General features: G+C 41.1%; 1 protein-coding gene across 1 annotated transcript in view; it reads right to left on the bottom strand.

Annotated features, from left to right (window-relative positions):
• zgc:77752 (uncharacterized protein LOC393862 homolog) overlaps positions 1-12,536 on the bottom strand; it is a 31,703-nt gene extending 19,167 nt beyond the window's left edge. Inside the window, exons 1-7 of the mRNA XM_060842537.1 lie at positions 12,358-12,536; positions 11,318-11,398; positions 9,230-9,348; positions 7,332-7,469; positions 3,967-4,580; positions 3,157-3,390; positions 158-301 (exon numbers count right to left, since the gene is read on the bottom strand). Coding sequence (XP_060698520.1) covers positions 158-301; positions 3,157-3,390; positions 3,967-4,580; positions 7,332-7,469; positions 9,230-9,348; positions 11,318-11,398; positions 12,358-12,536 — 1,509 coding nt within the window. The remainder of the gene's footprint in view (positions 1-157; positions 302-3,156; positions 3,391-3,966; positions 4,581-7,331; positions 7,470-9,229; positions 9,349-11,317; positions 11,399-12,357) is intronic.
• Positions 12,537-12,762: the final 226 nt, after the last annotated feature.

Genomic DNA, 12,762 nt, shown 5'->3' with positions numbered 1-12,762 from the left:
TCCATCTTCTTCCATCTTGATAACTGCATGCTACAATGCTGATGGTGTTGCTCATACCCTTGGTACCAAACAACCATTTCATTCAAGAATTCAATCTAACTTTGACTTTCAATGACTCAGCAGTCCCACAACATTAAGCATGTATGTGACTCATTACCTTCCAGAGACGGACTTTCATTAACAATTCGTTGTCCATTGGTGGGTACTCTGACATTGCCCTGGCAACCTCGTCCAGGAGAGGCCCATGTTTATCCATTTTTCTGCCTGATCCTTTTACTGATTGGCTCCAATGGATATTGCTCTGCAGAATAAAACAAAATAAGAGTAAAGTGACAGACTCTTGATATTGTTCTTGGTTTGTGACCAGAGAGAGAATAGGACCCCTCAAAGATCAGCAAGACGGCCTTTGCGTGGAACCGCAGAAAATAGGGAGATACTAGACAAGTATTTTACATCAGTATTTACTGTGGAAAAGGACATGGAAAATATACAATGCAGGGAAATAGATGGAAACATCTTGAAAAATGTGGAGGAAGTGCTGGGTGTCTTGAAATGCATAAAGATGGATAAATCCCCAGGACCGGATCAGGTGTACCCTAGAACTTTGTGGGAAGCTAGGGAAGTGATTGCCTGGCCTCTTGCTGAGATATTTGTATCATTGATAGTCACAGGTGAGGTGCTAGAAGACAGAGGGTGTGGTGGAGGGTTGTTTTTCAGACTGGAGGCCTATGACCAGTGGAATGCCACAAGGATTGGTGCTGGTCCTCTACATTTCGCCATTTACATGAATGATTTGGATGCGAGCATAAGAGGTATAGTTAGTAAGTTTGCAGGTGACACCAAAATTGGAGGTGTAATGAACAGTGAAGACGGTTACCTCAGACTACAACAGGATCTTGATCAGATGGGCTAATGGGCTGAGGAGTGGCAGATGGAGTTTAATTCAGATAAATTTTGGAATTTATTTTGGAAAGTAATTTTGGAAAAGCAAATCTTAGCAGGACTTATACACTTAATGGTAAGGTCCTAGGGAGTGTTGCTGAACAAAGAGACCTTGGAATGCAGGTTCAGAGCTCCTTGAAAGTGGAGTCGCAGGTAGATAGGCTTCTGAAGAAGGCATTTGGCATGCTTTCCTTTATTGGTCAGAGTATTGAGTACAGGAGTTGGGAGGTCATGTTGCAGCTGTACAGGACATTGGTTAGGCCACTCTTGGAATATTGCATGCAATTCTGGTCTCCTTCCAATTGGAAAGATGTTGTGAACTTGAAAGGGCTCAGAAAAGATTTACAAGGGTGTTGCCATGGTTGGAGGATTTGAGTTATAGGGAGAGGCTGAACAGGCTGGGGCTGTTTTCCCTGGAGCATTGGAGGTGGAGAGGTGATCTTACAGAGGTTTACAAAATTATATGGGGCATGGATAGGGCAAATAGTCCAGAACTAGAGGGTATAGATCTAGGGTGAAAGGGAAATGATATAAAAGAGACCTGAAAGGCAACCTTTTCACACAGAGGGTGGTACGTGCATGGAATGAGCTGCCAGAGGAAGTGATGGAGGCTGGTACAACTGCAACATTTAAAAGGTATTTGGATGGGTTTATGAATAGGAAGGGTTTGGAGGGATATGGGCCATGTGCTGGCAGGTGGGACTAGAGCGAGTTGGGATGTCTAGTCAGCATAGACGGGTTGGACCAAAGGATCTGTCTCCATGCTTTAAATCTCTATGACGCTATGACTCTAAGCATCCAGATCCCTCACCGGTGTCAACGCTTTGGGATGGGTTGCCATCCATTTACCCTTCTCCCAGCCCAGCCCAGCCCAGCCCAGCCCCCCCCCCCCCCCCCCCCCCCCTCACATTCTCAGTGAATCATTCCCAGGCGGCAGCTATACATTCTGAGTACAACAGTTGGGAAATCCAAATTCACACACAAATTAAAAACAGGGGCTATTGGACAGTAATTTTCCTGCCAAGGTGTCATCAACACCACTCCCAAATGAAATCAGTGTCTGTCAGAGTCAGAATGTTGTTGGTTCAGGTTCCACTCCAGAGTCCTGAGCACATAATCCAGGCAGTGATCCAAGCAGTACTGAGGGAGCATTGCACTATTGGAAATGATATCTTTTCGGCAACGTGTGAGAGTAGGCTATTAACGCACTGAGCCTGTTCCACCATACAATAATATCATGACTGCTCTGATTGTAACATCAAATCTACATTCCTACCTACCCTTGATGATGTTCTAACCCCTTAGTTACTAAGAATCCATCTACCTCTGCCTTAAATATATTCAAAGACTCTGCTTCCACTGCCTTGCCAAGAAGAGAGTTCCAAAGAATCTGAATCCTCTGAGAAAAAAAGTCCACCTCATCTCTGTACTAAATGGGCAACCCCTCATTTTTCAACAGTGGCCTTTAATTCTAGATTTCCCCTTAAAAGGAAACATCCACTCTCTTTATACCAACTGAGTCAAGAGCTCTTAGGATCTTAAATGTGTCTATCAAATCTAGTCATGTCTTACTCCTCTGAACTCCTTCATTTCTGGTTTTGTATATCCAACCTTTTCTCATAAGAAGGGAAACTTACCAGCCATTCCAGATCATAGTCTGGTAAACTTTCTCTGAACTGCTTCCAATACATTTACGTTCTGTTGACAAATTGGTTGTTGCCTTTGCTACATGGCATCAGAAAATAGTTCACATCTATGTGGGAGGTCAGACAGGCTTAGCTTACTGTTTTATTTGATAAATAGTATTTCTGACTTCTCTCAGTACTGTACCGGAAGTGAGTGAGTAGATTTTGAGTTCAAGCGTGTGGTGTGGAACTTGAACCCACAACCGTCTGACATGGACACGAGTGCCAAAAATATCATAGTCATCAATAAATCCACTGCAGAACTTAGAAGAAATATTTTCAGCAGAAAATGGTTAGAATTAGGACTTGTTGCCATATGCAGCAACTGTCAAGTCAAATAAGTGACCACTTTCTCTTCGTAATACTTCAAATGCAGTCTCACCCATACAACTGCAACATAACCTCTCAACTTAAGCAGTCTACCTGATGTAAACAACCCTAAAGTGAAAATAGGATAGAGCAGGCAGAATTTGTACCTGGTGTGGTATTGATGTGCATTGCTACACCTTAATTTGACACCAGTCCATACCTTCCTTGAGGCTGTCGATAAAAGGCCGGTGTTGGTCAGTAAAGAGTTCCCTTGCCTAGTCAGCTTGAATCCTGCAGCGTGGTCAGTCTGCACTGGGTTCCTGTCTCTGACAAAGTTCTCCTTGCCCTCACAGCTGAAAGAACGTTTCACCGGATTGGCTGGCCCGCGGAAGACAAGTTCCAAAGCTGTGACTCGAAATTGACCCATTAACAAAGGTTGCTGTGCACTGGTGTCCTTAAAGGAGAATTTAACCACAGATTTAGTCACTTAATACGTTTGGGTTGGTGGCACTGGAAGCATTAAATTATATGCAGCCTACATCTATTCTCCTCCATGTCAATGTTAAAATGAACAAACAGAAAGTTACATAACAATCTAGTTTGTAAAAGTGACCACTATGCCCCTTTACCAAAGTAAAGAATCAGAAAGTTTTTTTACTTTTTACTTAAACTACACCATTTTGGAAATGTCAAGTGTTTGACAGACACAGAATGAGAAATTTGTCTTGCAACATTATCCTGTCTCAGCTCATGTACATTTTATTTGATCACAGTTTCTATCCACATAGAAACACATAATGTTTCTCAAAAGCTTACCTACACTTCACCCAGTCATGTATTCTACCTTAATTTCCTTCATCAACTCATATAATGCATATGTTCTTGAGCCATACTTTAATCTCTATACTATAGCAGATTCTGTATATGACAAAATTGTCAGAGTAAAGGCCCCCCCCAAAAAAACCTCTGATGAACCCTCCTTGTTACTTTCTTTAGATCCTGGATTACAGTCAGCTCTTGACGGGGTTACCTGTGTTTGATGTGTGCGAGTGATTCCAGGGAGGTTGGAGTCACTGAGGGTCCGCAATAGTCTTGGCATCATTCTGAGTTGAGCCTTTGTGCCCCAAGCAGGCAGAGAAGCCTGATCAAATAAGCCGGCTGCAGAGGTAGGGGGCCGCAGTGCATTGTCAGGGTCTTCTGGCTCCTGGTTTGCCAGGAGAAATTCTGGTGAGTTAATGAAGGAAGTGATGGTTTCTCTGATGTGCATGGTCAGTGTGCGGTCAATCACTTCCTTTTGTACCTCCAACTGTACCATGGAAGAGTCGTCCTTGTCAAATGCGACCTGCAGAAGCCTCTTGCAAATGAAGTCCACTATTTTGGGCACATGTTTGAGATGCCGGGCCTCATATCCATGCAGCAGATGCCGCTGGCGGTGGAGGTACTGCTCCAAGGTGATAGGATGGGCGTACAAACTCACGTCTGTGAACATCGTCCTGTGAGAGTCTACAAACTGGGCAAAGTCATAAACCAAATTAATTTGAGTGCGTGTCTGGATGGAGCAAGGACGTTTGATCCGAACAAAGTGTATGGCTTCACTGGGGCTGACCCGTGTGGCATAAACCAGGTAACAGGCGATCAGGACTCCTATCAGACAGCAAGGAAATAAATGGCAAATTGCTCTTACTTTGGATTTATTTTCATACTCAATGAGGGTAATTTTTTTTTAAAAATCACATTGAAATAACACCTTTAACTTAGTAAATTACCTCCATGTGCTTCACAGGAAATATGATCAGACAAGGTAATTGTATTGAGACATTCAGATGACCAGAAATCTGGTCAAAGAGATGGATTGGAAGGAGATTTTTGAAGGAGAGGTAGAGGGTTAGGGAAGTTATTTCAGAATTTAAGGCCAGGGCAGCTGAAAACACAACCAGCAATACCAAAGAAATGAACACTGGAGTTGAAAAATGAAATTATTTTCATGACTTTGAACCCACTGAAAGCTTTCCTTTTCTGTCCACAAATGCTGAACGACCAAAGCACTGCCAGGAATGTCCTTTTCAGAAGTCTGCCTGATGTCGACAGAAAAATAGTTGTCAAGTATTGGACTGAAACTGCTCCAAATTCATCCACACAACATTCTTATTCACTTCTTTGAAAATCCTCCATTTGTTAAATTATAACTTGTTTTCAGCAAATGTTCAGTAAGGGTATCCCAAATTGAAGATAAATGGTCAATCTATATAAAACTTCAGTATGATCATAATTGGAGTCTATTATGCTCTACACATTAGAGAGGAAATTGAAACAATAAATAGAATAGATCACAGATTCAAGATTATGCTGCCTGGTGTAAAGAAATGGATAACGCCTTGAAAGAACTGGGGCTCGTCCTTTTGAATCAAGTTGTGTATGATGTGATTGATGGATATGTTTAGTGTTATGAAGGAATGTGATACGGTAGATATAAACAGACTATTTCCAGTGATTGAAGATATCTTGAATGAGGATACATAGATTTAAGATTAAATGTAGGAGATTTACCACAGAGAGCAGGTGGATTCTTTTTATACAGGACATTAGTTATTGAAGCAGAGACCATATCAATATTTAAGAACAGATTAATTCTGCTGGTTGAAGAAGGATGAGATAAAATTATATGAGAACATAGGGTTTTCATGTGGAGGATATACACAAATGAAGACTGGATCATGAATTCTAAGTGAAGACAAAGAATTGTGGATAGTGGAGATCTGAAACCAAATAGAAATTGCTGGCGAAACTCAGCAAGTCTGGCAGCACCTGTAGGGAAAAAGCAGAGTTAATATTTTGAGTCTGGTAACTGTTATTCATCAAGTTCTAATGCTGCCAGACTGCTGAGTTTCGCCAGCAATTTCTATTTTTATATCATGGATTCTAAGATTTTGCTCAGGTCTAACATTCGAGCCATCTAGTTTACCCTCTCTTTTCTTGAAAAAAATGTGACCAGAACTCTGACTTCTTTTCACATTTACAACCACCAGGTTCCATCAACTTAGCCTCCTGAAATTCTTTACATTTCTTCAGAACTAATTCAAGCTACACATGTTAAGATGGAACAGACAGAAACTTGGCATTAAATGTTTGCTCATGACCAGATTATAAACCCTAAAAGTTAATTTACTGTTACTTTCAGTACCCATAGAAATAAAACATAGTGTGAGCCACATCGTCACACAGATGGTAGTGGTTCAGAAAGGAGATCACATTCTGAGAACAAGTAGGATTGAGGAATAAATGCTGATCTTGCCATATCTAAGAGGAAGGAAAGAATGGGGTGTTAAATAATATCAGTGAATCCGTTGCCGTCTGTTATAAGGAGAAAGTGAATCTGTTTCCATTTTTGACAACACAGTATAAGTAATCAATCAATTTACTCAATTAGATTCAAGTCAGGGGATTTGTTAGCACAGTTGACTGGTTGGTTTGTGATGCAGAGGAATGCCAACAGCATGGGTTCAATTCCCTCACTAGCTGTGGTTACTATGAAGGACTCTCCTTCTCAAACCCTCCCTTTGTCTAAGGCTTGCTGACCCTCAGGTTAAACCACCACCAGTTGTCTCTCGCTAATGAGAGAGTGGCCCTATGCTCTGGCAAGACCATACCTTTTACTTTAGACTATATTATTAAAGAGAAAATAAGGTCTTTCATTTATTTACTTATTTCACAATCTCAGGATCTTCTAAAATATAGCCAATGAACTACTTTTATTTTTATTGCCATTGTAATGCCAGCTCCTACAAACATCATTAAGATAATAACCAGATCACATTTTTAGAGTTATATTTGTTGGAGGACAAACAGTGGCCAGGATACCAAAGAGAAATCTCCTGTTCATCTACAAACATCCACCTAAGATGTTTCAGTTTAATGTCCCATCTGAAAGGTGCCATCTCTAACGGTGCACCACTCTCCCTCAACATGGCACTGGAATATCAACCCAGATATTGTGGTCAAATCTCTGGAGTGAGACTTGAACAGCTACCCAGCAACTTGGAAGCAAGTATAGTACCAACTGATCAATATCTGACATGAAGAGTAGGGATTCATTTATAACCTCGCAAATCTGTTCCAATTCAGCTGCATGGTAGCTGACCTGCAGCTACCAGACTTTGCTTCATCTCCCTCAACGTCCTCACACAAAAATCTGTCCATCTCAGCATGTGAACCAATTAAGCATGGTCACCAACCCTGCCACCACCACTACCCCATTTCCTCCATCTACAGCCATTTAGTTGTGCAATGGGATCAGTTTCTAACGCAAGATTCCATTCTATCTGCACATTTCAAAAGCTAATTGACCTGCTGTCTGTCCTCAGCGACCTTTATAGAGGGATTGGTCTCCAGACAGACCTGTTCTCCCGAGCCCTGCGTGACAATGCACAGCCACTTTCCCTTCCTGTATGGCAAACGATGTCACCTTCACTGCGTCCAACACACGAACCAGCGATGAGACTCCAAAATCCGTCATTCCAAAGTTAAAGAAGTATACTGCAAATGAGAAAAGATGGATGGGAATTATGGAAGACTGCAAAACAAAATTTCCCCCTCCCTACTCTGATATCAAGCTGTGAGGATACCTGCCTCAATATAATCGTTTGAGTATCCTTGAACCTGTCAGTTAACCATGGCCTGTGAGTCTGCACCACAGTAACTAACCACAGCAAGACACACAAATCAGCTGCTATCTCTCATTCTCCATCAAAAACAGAATCATACTCTGCTGCTCATACTCATCCTGCATCAATTTAACATATACACAAATTTACTGACTCTCAAACACATGTTTAGACTCACACACATGCCTACGTGTCTTCAACCGACATCAGCAAAACTTGGATTATAAGAGTGCTTACCTCATTGCTACTTGTGGGATCTTAATGTTTATCATCTTTAGAGACTAGGTCAAATTAATTAACACTCTGAAATGTCTCTGACAAATTTGATGAAATTCCACCTGTCTGTCTTTTCCTCATTTTTTTTATTACACTCTTTCTCATTTTCCCTTTTTTCCCTCATTTTCACTATATTTACTATTTAAAGGCTAAACTATGGAGTCCATAATTGGATAGGCTGTAGGGCCAATAGGGTCCGGTTGCACATCCGGAATCATTTAATCTGGGAGGATATGAGTCTGTTAAACCACTGAATTAATACAATATTCTGCACGCTCATTAAAAAATTAATAAATATAATAATAATTTATAAGTCATGCATTCTTGGTAATCAACCAACCCCAACCTGAGTCCCTGTCTCCCAGACACTGGGAATGTGATAGCTAGCTTTGTGTATTCAATTCCTCAGACACGGACACTAACTGCTGAGCCAACTGTAAATAGAAATGGTGATCTTTAATTACAGGAAGAGAGATTACACACTGTCAGCTCATAAATGAAGCCCATGGGGTCTTTCCACTGTCCAATTGTGAGGAGAGAGAGGAGACATTCAGCCCAGATGAATCATGCTTTTTTCTGACTTCATCAAAACAAATTACTACTGGGAAATAAATACTTCACATTTCCAGGTGTCCAGTGACCCATCAAACACTCCGCGGACTGATACAGGATGTGCTGATTCAGAACAAAATCCATGTTTACACTGTTCGATTGAACGCACCCAGGGCATATTGTCTTGGAAATTCAATGATGTTGTGTCGTTTTACAAAGACACTAATCGCAGGCAACATGCCTGCACTCTGCCAGTACCATATTGTTATACTGGCAGTAAGCACTTGTCAATTCTGAACAAGACTGTTCAAAGCCGTTATTACCATCTCCGGTTGTCCTCAATTAAAACAGTGGGCCTGCTAAGTTCAGAAAACATAGCTAACACACAACATAACAGGGCAAGCTTTACTAGAAACCTCACCAAGTGCAGCATTGTTCAATTTCAAGTGGGCTTTTCCCTGTGCCATTCTGCTCATTCTCATGTCTACACCATTGAATCTTGCTCTTACCCTTATCTACCAGTGGACTAGCTATAACAAGTTTCCATTAAACTTAAACACAGACTTAAGATTCTGTAAGAAAGATTCTCAGTTTAATCCTAATTGTGTTTACACAATGCCTTTCACATCCTCAGGATGTCTGAAAATGACAATAAATGAATTACCATTGAGCAATAATCATTGTTGTAATATAGAGAAACGCTGTAGCCAATGTGTGTATAACAGTGAGATAGATGGCTAGTTAGTTAGATTGTTTCAGTGATATTGGCTGACAATGAATGTTGGCCAGGATGATGGGACTTACTATTATGCTCCATGAAGATCTCTGGTAAATACGAAAATCCACTCTTTAATTCCAAGGGGTCCCCACAATGATCATGTTCACCAGGTATTTGTAGGTTTATCACAGACTTAATGTTTAACCTGTGGGAAGAAGGGATGTATCTTCAGTTCTTATCATCATGACTGTGATGTATTCTTATCATCAGTTAGGTCTTCATTTGTCTCTCTAATCCCCTTCTACTTTGAGTAGCTCATCTTGTTCTACTCCTTTCACCGTTTATTTAAAATATTTGTTCTCTACTAACTACCTGTCAATTTTCTCAATTGGAAACCTTTTCTTTTCCCCTCAGCCGCTGCACCGAGTTCTCATTGGCAGTGTGTCAACCATCATTTCAAATCACCATGCTTTCTCTCTGCTCAGAGCTCCTGCCAATGCTTCTTTAATGTTATTGGGCACACTCCCAATGTTCCATCCTTTTTGATGTAAGTACAGCATCATCTGATTGGCTTCTCACTCTGGAGCTCCCCAAGTGTATTCTCAGCCCATCCTCTTTCTCAGCCTTATGCTGTACCTTATTGATGTCATCTAAAACCATAGCATGAGTTTCCATATTCAGGCTGATGACGTCCAGTTCTACCTCAGTATGAACTCTCGGTAGCCTGTTGTTTCAAAATTGTCAGATTTCTTGTTCAATATCCAGTATTGGAGAAACAGAAACTTCCTTCAACCAAATACAGGAAAGTCTGGGGAAAACATCCTCAATTCCCGCACAAAAACTGCTCCGTAACCAACGCCCCCCATTCTTCTTCCAAAAAACTGTTTGTGACTGAACCAGACAATTCACAATACACTGGTGTCAAATTTGTCACAATGATACAAAAATACAGATCGTTGATCTTCGAATTCCGTGATCTTATTTCACACTTCGGACATTTTAAAAAGGAACCAAAACACTGATGTTATATACCATGGACATTTAAAGGACTCTAAATTATATGGTCTTTCACATGTTCCTTTGTACTGGAGAGAGACTCAGGCTGTCTGAAGGTTATATATATGTTTGACATAGGGACTTCATTATTTTTCTCAGCGCTAGAAGATAATAAATTTATTGCTTCTTTAATTTGAGAAAACCTTGTAATTGGCTCCTCATCAATTACAATAAAAACAGTATTACCTTTCAATGGAAGAAAACTCTAGTTGTGTCGTAAGAAGAACTTAAACCTTTGTTGCGATGGACCAAGAAGGTTGGATAAAAAGCTGAGCTAGTCCACTCCTCTTATCTGGTCATAACAAATTTGACTCTGAAACAAATGGCCAGCAACATATCCATGGATCATCACTAAGTTCGCCCATTCCATGTCCATACCATTGCTGGAATCTGCCCCATGCCTGCACATATACTGCTGAAGCCTTTATTCGTACCTTTGTTATGCTTGAGATTTGATCATTCCCATCTATCCCTGAGCAGACTCACACATTGAACCATCCAAACGTAAGTCATTCAGAACTCTGCTGCACTTGTCCTTATTCACACTGTGTCCTGTTCCTCATCACATCTCTCCTCACTGGCTTCATTTGCTCCTGGTTAAGCAGCACATTATTTAAAAGTCTTCATCCTTGATTTCAAATTCCTCATTTTCTCACTCCTCCCTATTTCAAACTGACTCCAGTCCTACAATCCTTTGTGATATCTGCTTTCATCAAACTCTGGCTCCGTTAGCTGAGGAGTTGAGGCAAACAACTGGTTTACTACTGATACCAGAGAGTTATCAACAATTTACACAGTGCTTTCCATGAACAAAATTTACTCTGATGCATTCTCTAAAGACTGTATTTCTAATGAGGCCACTGTCAACAACGAGCTGTGTTAGGCAGGATCAGCCAGATGGAGAAAGTGAGGTCTGCAGATGCTGGAGATCAGAGCTGAAAATGTGTTGCTGGAAAAGCGCAGCAGGTCAGGCAGCATCCAAGGAACAGGAAATTCGACGTTTCGTGCGAAACGTCAAATTTCCTGTTCCTTGGATGCTGCCTGACCTGCTGTGCTTTTCCAGCAACACATTTTCAGGATCAGCCAGATACCATGATTGTTCCTACTTTATCTCTTACCCTTTGAACTGTTCGATGATATTGAACTTCTTAATAAGTTGTGTGGATGGCCTTGCCATTGCCAAGATGTCATCAGTGACCCTGGAAAAGAAGACAGTAGAGACAAGGAAAGACATGTCAATCCCATCTTTCTTTTATTATTATCCATTTACAAGTTTTCAAAGTCAAGGCTTGAATTTATCATCTGCCACTAGTTTTCCCTTGAGAAAGTGTTGGTTAACCAGTTCATACATTACAGTAATGAATGCACTACAAAATGCTTCAGTGGCTGTAATATGCTTTGAGACATCTTGTTATTACAAAAGCACTGTGCAAATGTAAGTCTTTCTTTCCTTATCTTGAGCCTCCATGGTTCATTTCGTGTTTGAACACCCAAAGTTCTGACAGGTAGGGACGTCCAGGCTTTTGATTCAGCAGTGAGGGAAAGGGGTTATATTTCCCAGTCAGGGTGGTTCCAGTCATCCTGTGGAGAGGTTTCTACAGGGTGCAAGGGATGGCAAGGCAGCTGTGGCCAACAAGTAGGTTTAAAGGCATTATCTTGCAGCAGCATCACCTACTTCCACTATTAGGACTGCCATTGTCTGAAGGTTGCAGACACTGGATCTATCATCTTTACTTAGATGATAGATCCAGTGGTAACCTTCTATTAGTGATCTCTGAGGTGAATGCCCTCGCAGCATGTGTGGGATCAAGACCAGCAAATGGATTGATGCATAATTAATTTTAAATATGTAAAAGAGGACAGGAATAGCTCTGTTCTGTGCTGTATCTTTCTATGATTTGATGAATATGTTGATGTGGGATTATAATTCTAACTCTTCTTTCTATCTTTACTTTTGATGATTCCTTCCAGTGTCTATAATTTTTTTTTTGCTACATACAAAGTATTCTCCCTCAAACTAATTTGTGCAGTATTTCTCTGGGAAATGTAACCAAACATGGTTTCTTTTATCTGACTTTACTTCTTACTCCCAGCTGCCATGATACTTGACTTGCGACCCCTGTAGATGCGTGCACATTCATGTGGATATGTGACCTACCATGCTGAGAACACACCCCTGATTGCTTGTTGCTGCAGGCTCCATTCATCAGGTCCCTCATAGCGACATTCCTTTCCTCCACACACCAACGAGCAGATGAGATGTGGGGGTACTGCCTTGATGAGATGCTCTCGAGTCTGGGAATAGGAGGGCCGTGGGTTTGGGATTTGCAGGGTCATGCCAGGGTGAGAAAGCAAGGGCTGGAACAGTTCTGAAACAGAATGAGCAAGTTAACGAGAAGACTTCAAACCAAAGACAGACATGTACACAGCAAAAGCAATATGCAGAGAGTTTAACATTGTTAGATACCAAAACACAAAGCAACATATTTAGGATATCCTCTTAGACAATGGAAAAGATGGGAAGAGGAGGGGAGACAATTAAGGGATGAGGGATTGGGGAGCA

The sequence above is a fragment of the Hemiscyllium ocellatum genome, chromosome 23 (genome assembly GCF_020745735.1).
Source record: "Hemiscyllium ocellatum isolate sHemOce1 chromosome 23, sHemOce1.pat.X.cur, whole genome shotgun sequence".
Classification (NCBI taxonomy): Eukaryota; Metazoa; Chordata; class Chondrichthyes; order Orectolobiformes; family Hemiscylliidae; genus Hemiscyllium; species Hemiscyllium ocellatum.
Note: the sequence above shows the minus strand (reverse complement) of the source record. Positions and strands in the feature narration are given on the sequence as shown.